At 39.3% G+C, this 13,832-nt stretch overlaps 1 protein-coding gene across 1 annotated transcript in view; it reads right to left on the bottom strand.

The window, feature by feature from the left end:
• PTPN13 (protein tyrosine phosphatase non-receptor type 13) overlaps window positions 1-13,832 on the bottom strand; it is an 85,985-nt gene that overhangs the window by 45,377 nt on the left and 26,776 nt on the right. Inside the window, exons 7-8 of the mRNA XM_062493658.1 lie at window positions 11,188-11,751; window positions 1,589-1,684 (exon numbers count right to left, since the gene is read on the bottom strand). Of these exons, the coding sequence (XP_062349642.1) occupies window positions 1,589-1,684; window positions 11,188-11,751 (660 nt within the window). The remainder of the gene's footprint in view (window positions 1-1,588; window positions 1,685-11,187; window positions 11,752-13,832) is intronic.

The raw sequence follows: 13,832 nt of genomic DNA, 5'->3' as shown, positions 1-13,832 counted from the left end.
AAAACTCAAGGATTTATCAGTCATATGAGATCACTCAGAAGGAATCAAATTTACATGTTCTGCACAATGGCTCTGCAGTATCAAACAAATTAACATTAGGAAGTTGATTTCAGTTTTCAGAGCTACCTTACAGTTTTACCCCAACAAAAATAGCTGATAGTCCTTTGAAGAAGAATACTAAGGAAGGCCTAAAAGGAATCACGATACAACTCCACACAATTCCATATACCCATTCCCAAGGTAACACATCATCTTTGTCAGCCATGAGTTGAGACAAACACATGGCAGAGACATGATACAAAACTACTCCAGACCAGAAAGAGAGCAGCTAGTTAACTATGCATCCAGTACACAAAAAAAAAGGAGTTAAGAAAGCAGTATCTGAGCTTCTAATCATTATCCCTGGAATCTGACTCCTCATTATAATTTATAGGATTTTTTTCCTTTTGGCAATATATTAACCTGTGATTCTCTTTGTAAAATTACAGTTTTTGGTGGGAGATCTTCCTGTAGCAGCACCTGAGATGCTATACTTCGAGCTTGATTTTGCACAGTACTTCACTTCCCTCTCTTACTGTACCCTCAGCAAACAGAGCTGGCAGGAGAGCTCCTGCAGAACACACTAAAGCCACATTGCTTTAGAAACAGTTCTTTTTACAGTCATTTCACTGAGCCCAGATATACTACTACTAGAAGGCAGAAGACAGCTCTACCTTGCCTGTACAGACTTTGGACTTGTTGACTTTGGACTGGAACACAAACAGTCTGTTCCAAATTGCAAGCAAGCAAAGGGAAATTATAGGAACCTCAATGTTACTGCTCCTCAGGCTTCTGGCTCAGTAAGCACAAGGACAGACAATGACAAAGAAGGTTGAGAGAGCAGTGGAGTAATGTGGAGGCTGGGCTGGAATTCTGTGCATACAGAATACATATAGTGCAGTTACACTCCAGCTTCCTAAGTATTGTTTTCTTTCCTAATTTTCACCACAATGATTTGTCTCCATTTTTTATAATGATTTTGCAAAGACAATTCTTCCTGCCGCACATCAGCAATCAATCCTTTGTATCATCTCCTGCTTTTTCAAGTGATTGATCAAATAGAAACTACTTAAAATTATCTTAAACAGCCTGTACTATGTAGTACTTTTCCATTACACTGAATTCCTTGGCATGTAAATTATAAGCCACTTAACCCTCGTAGTAAAACCCACCAATATAATTAAATCATGGATGTCCCATATAAAGCTTTTGTAATTCACTGTTACTGTGCACTAACAACTCCATCATTTTTTTGCAGCATGTTATTTAAAAAAGAACACTTCTAGTGAAAAGTTAACTATTTCCAGCTTTTCCTACCAAGTTCCCTCCCAGAGTGCTAAATGTCAAATACTTTTCTGAACAGAGTGCACATTATGCTGATATGTACATGATGTTGCAATTTCATCATCTTAGAACTTTCTATCAGGACAATTATCAAGTCTCCTATTAAAGGCTTTTGGAGTCTGGTTTTCATCTTGAATTTTTTTCTTTAGGCTTTTGTTTCTTTGGGTTTTAGTATGGTTGGTTGTTTTTTAAACATAGATCTTACCTTGTCTGAAATCTGGTTCTGAAGAAATAACAGATGGACTTTCACTTGAAGTGCTATAAACATCGCTGTGATAAGATTTGTACCTTCTCAAAGGCTCTGAAAGTTTAAATCAAGGTATCAGAAGTAGAAAGCAACAGTCGTAATGTAAAAATCAAACACAAACATTTGAAATTTTAAAAAAAGTTTTTCAAAACATTTAAAAATGCCTGTCTGTGGCTATGGAGTCTAAAAGCAAACACCCAGGGGATGCTGTGCTGTCCCATTCTGTTCCCATAGCCTGAGGGTTCTGTGGTCAGCCTAACGCTTCTTGGCAATCCCAGTACAGCCACACCTCCTCTGAACTTCCCTCAACATCACTTCCAAGTTAAAACTAGTATTAAAAAAAACCCCTCTGAGACCCAAGACAAAAACAGAACCCTCCTGAAAACAAAACAGGTGCAAACATTTGGTGTGCACCTCTTGAATGTAAAAAGCAATTATCAGAACTCTGTCCCCGGTTCCTTTACGACGTAAAGAGAAAAATATCCACAGAGATAAAGCAAGCACTGGAAAATTATAATTCAGCTCGTTTTTGACATCCACAAAATATGATTAACAATCAATTAGCAAGCCCCTAGAGGATATTTAATTAACCAGAACAGCTAAACTGATGTGATGAGAAATCAATATGTGAGTCTCAGTTCCTACTCTCAGGGGATTGCATAAATAACATATTGGAGCAAAGGACTCCACAGAAGGGGGTCCTTCTGTGACCCCCTGTGATGATTTGCAATAATCTCCCAGAACTTCCATAAACACAATCCAACAACCACCCAGAGAATGTGCATAAAAGCAGAACACACACACAATAAAAGAGCCTCTACATCTTGGGAATACCAATGCTTCACTGTCAAAGTGAGACAAAAAACCTCAGGTGTCCTTATTTGCAGAAGGCTGTTTCTGGTGGGACTACAGTTAATGTTTTTTGGAAACAAAAGCAGTGGTATAGAAAAAAACCACATGTAACTGCTGTGAAAGCAAGTGCCAGTCACTACAACAAGGAATATGCAATACAGGAATACAAAATGGGCAACACATGAGCAGATATTTCTGGAGGCTGCAAGCAAGAAATTGGAAGTTCCAACTTTCCACATCCAGAAAACAGAACATCTGGTGAAAAATTCTGAGGAAACAACAAACTTGCTGCATAACTTCTATTAGGTCAGATGACAGGTTAGTCTACAACACTACTCATATAGACTTCCTACAGAAGTAGGAAAAATTCCAAATAAGAAAAAAGCATGAAAAGAAGAAAGCTAATGCAGTGCTTCAAGAACTAAAGACTAGTTCATGTTCACTTTGGACTATGTTTCTGAAACCTTCCTCTTTAAAAGCCAGTATTGCCCCCATTTCTACCCAGATCACTTGGGCTGTGTAGGGAATCTTCAAGAAAACTGGGAAAGGTAAGCAAAGCTGCAAGTCAGCTCATGAAACCAACAGGTCTCACCAGCCCACTCCAGTTGCAGTTTAGCAGGATAAAACCCAATTAATCCAAAGAACATTTTACACTACTCTCAGAAAGGAGCAACATGGACCTACAGCAAGATGAAAAGAATCCACTGGGACAGTGTGGGAGCAGTGAGGTTACTTCAATCTTTCACAATGGCTACTTTAACACTGTGGATTTTACAACAAAGAAATCTGCCTCCAGTCTAGCAATTACTTGTCTACCATGGGAAATAAAAACCAAATTCAGTGGGTAGCTTTTGGAGATGTGTTTTTAAAATACTCCCAGCCCTTAAGTGAGGCATCAATCCAAACACGACACTGGAGCTAGAGTACTGAAATGTTTAACTAAAACCAGACCTCTTGTTTTCCAGTAGTTTTATTAGCTGTAGGTTTTTCAAGTCTGCTGAACTGACTTTGAAGCAAGATGATGGAGAGGGAACAATGAAATATGACGTGAGATTTTAAACAGACGTGTTTTTTTCCACTTAGTCAGCAGCCGGGGCTTCTCAAATTGCACACAAATTATGGCTTGATACTGGTTCTTTGAGACATTAAGTTTTGAAAAAACCAAACCCATGGTAAAACAGAAATACTCAGTTAAACCATGAGACAAGTGTTTGTAGGTGGTGGTGTGATACGGGACTGTGCAGGGTGTTGGACTTCTCCTGACTCATCCTGTTAGCAGGAGCTGGTGCCATGCTGTAGGCCAAGAAGCCCATGAGCCAAGAACCAAAAAACAAGATTTCCACACACTGTTTATCTCAATGTTGTCACAGACCCCCACATAAGGCCCAACAAGGCTCAAACCTATTCACAAGTAGAGCTGGAGACAGGACCACACTCCTTTCTTGCCACATCCTTCTCCCTAATCAAGACCACTCAACCCAAGAACACAAGTAAAGGTATTCTCATCTGCTAGAAGCATTCAACAACCTTTCCATGGTGAGCTGCACTGAAGACTCTCAGGCAAAGTTTGAAGGCAATTAAGAAGCTACATCCTGAAATTCCATGTAAATCCTCTAGATTTTTATCCATTTTGGTCAGTTTAAAGAAAATACATACAGATGTGGAACTGTTTGCTGCTGGGGCATCTTCCTTCCAGCTCTCTGCTGGCCTACACAAATGCCTGTGTATACCACCTACACATCCCCCCAGCACTGCACCCCTCTTGAACAAGTGCCTTCCTCCCTGGGGCACAGACAGAATATGCACTGCAGACCTGCAACTACTCAATTAAAATGTAAATATTGAGAATATTCCATCTATAATGCTCGCATAGTCATCCAAATAATTTATGTTCTCTCCTCTCCTCCAGCAAGTTCTCCTCAATTCTAACATATCATATTAGGATTTCACTTCAAAGAAGGCACTTGGATCATGTCCAAGCTAAGCTTCTAATTAAGAATTGACTTAAAAAGGTCACAAAGTCCCAGTTCTGGGATCAAATTAAAGTTTAGCTTTTCATACAGAAGTTCCAAAAGTAATCACTAGCTTCTAGACTGTCTGGCTGGGAAGGAGCTGAAAAATGACAACAAATGCTAAAGACCACAATAAAACAACTTATCTTGCATATTTACAATTTTCTCTGGGAATTCCGAATGGCCTTGGTTTGTTGTCTTAGATTCTTGGGGTTTTCTGTTTTTTTTGTTTTTTTTTTTTTAAATTTGGTGACTGAAGAGAGACTTCAGAACTGATTTAACTTCTATAAACACCAGGCATATTGTAGCAAAAATAACTATCAGTTACCCTCCTTAGCATTTTACTGTTTAGACTACAGTCTTTTACCAGAACACTCTGAACCATTTCATACCTTAATAGAAAAAAACCCATGAGTTTAAGCATGTTTTAAGAGTTTGCAACTAAAATGAATATATAAAACTTGTACTAATAAGTGAAATAAGCGTGGTAGCTCCATGATGCAAAGGTAATGATGCATTACAAGTTGAAGGTCTGTCATTGTACTGCTTAGGGCTGCAGTGGTGCTTTTTCAAGTTCCCTATCAAAACCAGCAGAGCACAACCTCCCAGGCACCACACAGAGCGCAAAATAACAAAACACACTATTTACGCAAGGAGAGATGTGCAAGCCCAGACAAGTTACTTACAGAGAGCCTCACCTCTGCCAACTTCAACAGAAATCACAGAACCACATTCAGCTTGGAATTTCATTATTCTGAACACGAGTCACATCAGATACACAGGCTTTCAAATACACATCATTACAGAATTATTTCGGGTGGCTCAGAGAAGGCAGCAGAATTAAACCAACGGTTTCATGACAGGGAGAGAGCTCCTGTTTGCCCTTTGAAGTTTACTGGTGGGTGTCTATTACAGGAGAGTGGTACTATAATAGCACTTAAAACACATTAACTGTCCTTCAGGAGAAACTGGGACTCCTTTCCCATGAGTGAAATATTAGAGTCATATTTGCTTTTCCTTTTCTTTTCCTCTTTCCATCTAAGAAAACTTGAACTATCTTACACAAGTCAGTACAGGTTTAACAGGAAGGACATCAAGATCCAGTTCAAATTCCTGGTAAATATTCACATCCAACAACTGACAAAGGCAACAAATTCATTCTGACTTCTAGGGGAGCAGGCTCATTCTAATTTACAAGATTTCCACCGCTCACACTCCACATGAAAAAGTTGCATTGCACATGCAGTCCGAGTCACAAGCCATCCAGGGAAGTCCCCTAGGGAGCCCAATCTGATGCAAAGGGCCTGGCAGGATCTAATCTACAGAGAAAAATATAGCCTCGGAAAACTGCAGAGAACACACATTTCTAGTGCTAGGCTGGAAAGGAAAACAGAGAGATTAACAGTAACAGTGCCAAGGTCTGGTAAGAACTCAAGAGTCCTGTATTTAGAAAGACACCCTTGTTTTCTGGATCTGGATCAAGCCATCTGGGATAAGCTATATAAGCTAACACAGGCCCAGACAAAGAGTTTGTCTAAAAAAGTTGTTTTCCTGTTTTAATTTAAATGTTCTATCCAACTGAGAACATAAAGTATTGACTAAAAATTGACAATATCAGATTGCATGAGCTGCTGAAAGCTTGATAGATGAGAGAAAGCAGATGCCACTCTGCTGTGCAATTATGCAGTTGTAAGAGCTGGTTCACTAGCTGTGTAACTCAGCACAAACTAATAGTTGTTGACGACACAGTATTTGTATTTTACAGATATCCCACAAATATCCTCTTCCTTGAAAAGCCAGTATCTCTTGTCTCAGTAAAATCAACAGCTGGAGTTCTCTAACCAAAAGAGTATCAGTCCATTACCCTACCTCTCAGATTCATTAAAATTATTTCTGAATATTGTTCTACTGGACAGACCAACCACATAAGACTCTATTTTGCCACCAATTAATTAAAATCACACTGCAGCACCACAAAAACTACCCCTTCCTTTGCTTTCACACGCAAACAGATGTGCCATTGTCCATGACTCAAATGGCCCACAGTGAACTCAGAACACACAATTCAAGAGAAAAAGGATGTGCACTTCAATGAATTCATAGTGCTAAGTATGTAAGGCAACTGTTTCTTTTTTCTTCTACAGAAGTCCCCAAATTCAAACCTCTGGGGTATAATCTGCTGGGATAAATTTGCTAACAATCACCACCAGATTACCTGCAGAAATTTTCTCTTATACAAAAATACAACTTCAAACTAAGACCGGGTTTTAAATCCAGGTATTTACAGTTTTCCTGGATAAAACTGTAACCTTCCCAGCTAAACACAGGCTGTCATAACAAGGAAATTCTATAAATGGGGTCCAAATGAGTCTTCAAGGTACCAATGAGAATAGTTTCATGAGATGAAACCCATGGAAGACAACTTAGAAGGAAAAGATTCTTCTCTAGAACTACAGAATATTATTGTCTCTTCCTGCTGACTTTATCAAGCAAGAGCAATAATCAGACAAAACGGAGGATTTAATAATCTGGGTTTTCTGTTGCAAAAAAAAAAAAAAAAAAGTAAAAAGAGAGAGGAATAAACGCAACTTGTGGGTCTGGAATTCACTGCAAAAACATTTAACGAAGGCTTGAGGATACTCTCAAACCACCCCCATTTCCCCACCACTGGATTCAGAACTCCAGAGCTTCAGCAAAATCAACTTTTGCAGTATTCTCCCATCTTTTTTTTGCCCTGTCTGCTATTTCAACCCACAGCCAGCTGTATTACTACTCTCCTAACTGATTTTGTCCTCCTGTATTCCACAAGGACATGGACAAGCTTTATGCTCCTTCATGCATCTCACTTACAACATCCTCATAAACAACACTGCATTTAAAAAAAAAAATAAAAAGGACACTCATTCACTCAAGTAACACATAAACCCTTTCACTTTGAATTATGTATACTCTCAAAACAAAGAGTGAGGGGAGGAGCTGCCTAAGCAAAAGGAGAGGTTCAGACAAGGCTACCATTACCATCCCACAGCTTTGTGCCTTGCTACTGAGCCATTTCAAGGCAGACTTAGGACAGGAAAATTTGAGTGTGTATGTACACTTCACAAGTGTCAGGAGATACAATCAATTTGATGGGAGAGAAGGCAAAAAAGCCTGGAGCACGGGGGAACACACAACACCTCCATGCTCTTGAGCTGCAATGCAAGCCTGCAAAATGTAAAATAATATTATTTTCTCTCTAGAGAAAGAGAAATGGGATACTATCAGCAGGTGCCAGGCAACAATTTCCAAGTTTCAAAAGAACAACAAAACCAAAACCTGTTCTCTGGGTACAAGGTAAGATGTTTGGGTTTAACACTTATCAACTTCATAACTCTAATAAATTCTAAGGTCACAAAACCTCCATAACAAAACAAGAATGAACAAAAGAACAAAGATGAAGACCTTACTCTCTTGGTAAAATTAACACATACTTTGGGGGTCTCTTATTAGTGATCAGAATTGGCTACACCTTATAGCAGACTCTTGCCCTTGCCCCCATCTGGCTAAATGGCACCTAATCATGAGCAATCATCTTCATTATAGAAGAGATAAACAACCTCAACCCTGAAACTGTATAGCAGGTTAACATAAGCCAGCAAGTTCAAGAACAAGGCAGTTGCAAGGACATGGTCCTTGGAAGCCTTGTGAGGCAAAATCTGAGATGTTCTACCAGCATATTATAGTGCACTTTAGATGCTCAGCAGCTCACTACTAAGTATTACAGCACAGCTGTAATTAAAGCCCTCTCATTCTTTCCACTATAAACTCTGCTTTTCATGAGTTTATAATTTAGATTGTAAAAATCTGTTCTGAGTGAAAGCTTGGCAAACCAGAGCCTCTGCACAAGAATATTTTCTTTTTCCAAGACAGTCAGCTCTTTAAGGTTTTATGAATAACAGAAAAGTTTTCCAGCTTAACCCAAAGTAAGTTAAAGAAAAATAAGCTATATGTCACTTCAATTCCTTTGTAGTTTGAGGAGGGAAGTTTTATCTCGCCAAGTTCAACTCACAGAGAGTCCAATATCACTTCACAATTCAAAAATGGAAAAACAATGTATACAGCCAAAAGCAGAGGCTTAATGCAAATTTACATAGGCTTAGATGTAACCTAGACCCTGGCTCAAGTGAACTGAAAATAGCCCCAGACCTACCAAAGAGAAGGCAGATTGTGTCTCCTCTGCTACCCAACAAGAAAGTCTGTCTCCTGTGACTGCTTGCCCATTTCTCCCCCTCCAAACTGAACTGAACCCTCATTCCAAACTGCATGAACTTCTGAAGTAAGTTCTTCTCCTCCTCTATTTTTCACTCATACCTCTCAGCTACACTGGTCAGAAGAGTAATTTCACACACAATTCCTTGACACTTGATCGTGTCGGATGAGGAAATACCTGTCTACCCACTAAGTACTTAAAAATAACATACAACAGTAATGCACAAAATACTCAAGACTGTATTTTTCATTTCTTTGACAGATGAAACTGGCAATAGACTTTTTATGAAAGGTCTCAAGGGACATGTCTGGTGTAAAAAAAAAAGTAAGATGAAGAACAGTAAAACATATGGAACAAAAAAAAGGAAAAGGAAAAAAAGTCTTAACAAACTAGCCAACTTTATTAATTAAGATTTTTGTGAATCTGCTCACTCAGGCAGAATAGATACTTCCAGTCAGGCTTCTCAAGCCCTGTAAGACAAACAGCAACTAACTCCTATGTGAAAAAGCATTCATCATCCATCTTACTAGAATACTCCTTTAAACTGGCTCATTAAAAAGTCATATTCACAACTAGTTTCTGATCCAAAAGTTTTTCTTTAAGTAGTTAACTGAGCAAAGAAATAGAACAATTGAGAGGCTAAAATATAACAGTAAAGCACACACTCCCACACTGAAGAGCAAAACACACCTTCCTTGAAAAGAGAAAACTCTGAAACCCAGCTAACTGTTGAGAAAGTCTTTACTTTTTCCCTAGCAAGTAATTCAGAAGTTTGAGCAGTGAGTCATTGGCAATTGCCTCAATCCTCCCTCTTCCCTGTACATGTTTGTCACTCAGCCTCTGTGACTATTAAGGCCCAGCTCCCTGTTTAATTTGACTGCACTTTCACCCCCTTCCCCTTTTGAATTGAGTAGTTTCACACATCTGACCTATCTCAGGCAGGGGTAAGTTTTGTTTTCTGCCCTCTCCCAATATGCTTGAATGAGAATGATAAAGCCATTGCTCATCAATGGGTTTGGCCATGCTTTTGGTTTTGCTCTTGTGCAACACAAACCTGCACAAAGCTGCACTCCTGACCAACAAGGCTACTGAGCTTTCACAATGCTGGGAGTGGCCTCCTCCTCAACTGTCAGCTGCCTATCTCCAAGGATCCAAGTTGACTCATATACTTGAGATGGACCCTGCTGATTTCACTCTCTTAAACCAAAAGCCGACCAAGCTTCCCTGTACCTCATCAGACATCCTGGTAGATAACAGATAGTAAACTGCTATAAACGATGGTATCTCCACAGTGCTGCTTTCATCTATGTTCATTTCTTCACATGATATCGTAACCCTCATCGGAAGATGCTGATTTGATAGCACAAGAGAACTTCAGCTGTAAAGACATCACAGCATCTTTTTAACCTGCCTATGCCGTTTCAGTAACACTCCTCCTTTCTGGAACAAAAAGCTCAATGCACAGGAAAGGATTGGCTTCCTGTGCCAACTGCAGTACAAGCACTTCCCAAGATGGCCACAAAGGGCATGAGTGGGCATTTTCAGAAATTCAACCTTGACAAAAGGCTTTATCATCTCTCCCTAATATGAAGGTGTTTACACCTCAGGCAGAAGAAGGCCAAGGTAGGCTGTGTTTTCACAGTTATTTCTGTCACACAGCAGGCAGGTTAATTCATGAGTCTTTCAGCGCACCTGAATAAATGCCTGAGCTAGCTCTGTACGTACAGCTCTTGTACCATACACCCTGGATGACCAAGTTATGCTTTCTGGCCCAGCACAAGCAGGATCCAGCTCTGCTCTCAGTTTCTATTCAACTGTCTCAAACTTACGGCCCCAGAAAATCACCCCACAAAACCAAAGCAAATAAAACGTGCAGCTCCACTTAGAGGGTTCTGCATCAAGGTCATTTTATAACTTTCCCCACAACAATTATGAAGATTTGTTTTACCCCTATGCATTTTTTTTTTTTAATCAACTGATGGAATTTGTGTGAAGTATTCCCACTGAAGTGAAGAGCTGAACATGAGGCCAAAAAATTTCATATTTAAGGGCTCAAGTCCAGAGTTATACAGCACAAAACCAGAGATCTGGAGATGAAATTCTGCCTATCCTTGGGGGCATAAATCCATCTCTTAATAGCTGGAGATGAGAATCTTCCTTCGAGGAAAATTAATTGACAATTGGCTGTTACCAGCTTTTTTTTTTTTTTCCAATTGCAATTGCTGAGCTTGATACTGGTTAAAGATCAACTATTTTGAGTAAGCAATCTGGACAACCACATTTATCTTCATTGGCAACAGATGCTCTAATTACTTCACTTTATGAAAAAAAGATAAAGCAAATACCTCAGCTGTTTCAAGAGCTGCTACAAAATAACTCAAATTTATCATAAGGAGAAATCTTTGATGACTGGAATACTCAGAAAACCAAAAATCTTCACTAACCTTCTACATTCATAGCTTCCCTCAGAAGCTGCAATTTCTTCTGTCTCTCTCTTATCCTGTCAAATGCACTTGATATTGCTGCAGAAGTTGATGTCTCAGGGATGTGGCGCGTTTGGTCCAGTTTTTGTGGTCCGAAGACATCTAGCGCTATGCTCCCATCAGAATATCTTGCTTCTTTGTTTCTGGCAGTAGTAGAAGTCCGTACTGTAAATGTTTCACACTGATGGCTGTGCCTCTGAGAGCCTCCAGTAGGGTCCCTCTCAGCTGCCTTGTCAGTAGTGCAAAGCAAATCTGTGGAAGAAGCCCATATTTTCCGTTTGGGAGGAACATCTGTGTTAAGGTGACCTTTTTTCTCAAGCTCACTGGTTTTATATCTATGAGGACAGAAAACATCTTCCTGACCAGAATTGTATTCTGCAGAAATACCCTGGAAAAACTCTTCCTCATCTCGTGTTCCTCTAATGGACAGGAATCCCATAGATTTGCTAAGTCCTTTGTTAAGGGTGGTTTGTTGAGAGAAGTGAGCTCTGTGTCCATCGGGTGCATCAACCGCCAATGCTTTTCCTGGAATAAGGAGACATTTCATACATGTAATTTTCTACCTAATACACAGGAGGGCAACACAGATTATTTCAAGTGTATGATGAACACACGCTTGGGCATTGGTTTTGCCAGGCAAAGCATTGAGAAGGCTACTCCAAGGGCTCCATCAGTCAACAAAGACAGAAATCCAACTACTTCATACATTATTACTATTTCATTCCTTTTATTTCTAAAATGCTCAAGAAAAACAATTAGACCTATTATAATTCAGTATTAAAATTAACACCCCCCCCCCCCAAACTATCACATAATTGCTGAAAGTTGTTTTCTCATTAGTCTCACTTTCAAAATAGCCTGGACTATCACCAAAAATACTACTTAATAATCAATCTGAAATCAGCCATTCCACTCACACCCAAATACACCGCCTACAGGTTTTAATAACAAGTCCAGGTTTGTTCTACAGATTAACAGATGCCCTGCAATAGAGTCAGCAGTAAGAAAAGCATGACTGTGTACTTAGGAATTACAAAAATCCTGGATCTTCCTCTAATGACTAATTTTGGTGACTACAGCCTCCCCTGATAAAGAATAATCTGAAACAAAACCAACAAAGCTTCCAAGGTAAAAATGATTGTATGAGTCTGCACCCTTTGAGTTTCACTAATACATGGATTTGCCAATACTTAGGAAGTCTCTCTTCTCCCTCTCCCTTCTCATGAAATTACTTCCAGAGTGAAAGCAATTGCCAGAGGTGAAACTATATCAATGAAGTATGTAGTCTCTGAAGAATATCATATCATGGTGACGAAGAAGTGTTGACCCAGGTGGAGTTAGTATGGCATGTGACTGATGCCTTCCTTAGAGCTAGCTCCCTCTTTATAGTAATATTCCTATGTACATTCATTAAGGAGCAGTCTTGAAGATTTCACTGCAAAAGCAAGCAGTCATGAGTTCAAAGTAATCACTATGCTGTAGCTACTACTCTTAAAGAATGCTGCATAGTCCTGCCTGCATTGATTGAAATTAACTGCTCCACTAGCACAGCAGGCTCCTGATGATCTTAATCTAGAGTGCTATCCTTCCAAACAGATTTTCACAGAATGCTTTAGGGATGTTTGGAAAGGTAGTCACTAATGCTTGAAAAGCTTATGGCTTTTAAAGGTGTAAACACCTTTCAACTCTGATATTCTTCTTCAAGAGGAGCTGTGATTTTAGATTTATTTCTGTGATATTTACCTAACAATCAAAACCAGCAAGACTCAAACCCAATGCAACCAAGAAGAGTCTTGATTCCTACCACCATGCAAATACATGATGGTAAAATATTAGGGTTTGAATTGTCTAAAAGGTATCTTGTAAGAAATCACACCCAGTCCCCACATACTCTAGCCGAGAAAATAAAAAACACTTTTGCCAATGAGAATGAACTAATCTAACAGAAGGATCTGATGCCTCATTTCATATTTTACAAAGACAGCTTCAATACTACACTAAACATCGTTATCTTTGTGGTCAAGGAAATATTACATTATTACCTTATTCTCAGACTATACATCATCCTAAGGGTGGTGAACTACATATAATATTCACACACAAAAAAGCCTTTTAAAAATAGGTGTTCATTATGAAGTTCCCAGTATCCATCTAAAGCAGCAGGATGATAGCCACTCTGCAAACACATACTTGACATTCATGTACACGCACCAAGGACAAACATTCTGAACAGGATTTTAACTCAGGCATTTGTGAGATAAAAAACTAAACACTGCAGTTTGCTTGTTAAGATGGCCAGCAGAAATGCAAATCAAAAGGAGCTCTGAGAATCCTCCTCAGTAATGAGAGTTCCAAGATAATTTCAGGCTGTAAAAAAACCAACACAACAACCTCCTCTATACACTGTAAAAAAACCCCAAACACCCACTTCTTTAATGCTGAAAGTACTTCCATGCAGGGATCTTACTGAACAAAACAAAGGCAAACAAAGCAGTAAAACACCCAAGAGAAACAGATAGCTGCAATTCCAATACACTACCACAGCTATGCACACAGGATCATTTGGTACAGCATTGGCTATGACTTAGAAGAACATTCTTGGTTCA

This window comes from Cinclus cinclus, chromosome 5, assembly GCF_963662255.1.
Source record: "Cinclus cinclus chromosome 5, bCinCin1.1, whole genome shotgun sequence".
Classification (NCBI taxonomy): Eukaryota; Metazoa; Chordata; class Aves; order Passeriformes; family Cinclidae; genus Cinclus; species Cinclus cinclus.
This window is presented reverse-complemented; position numbering and strand designations above follow the sequence as displayed.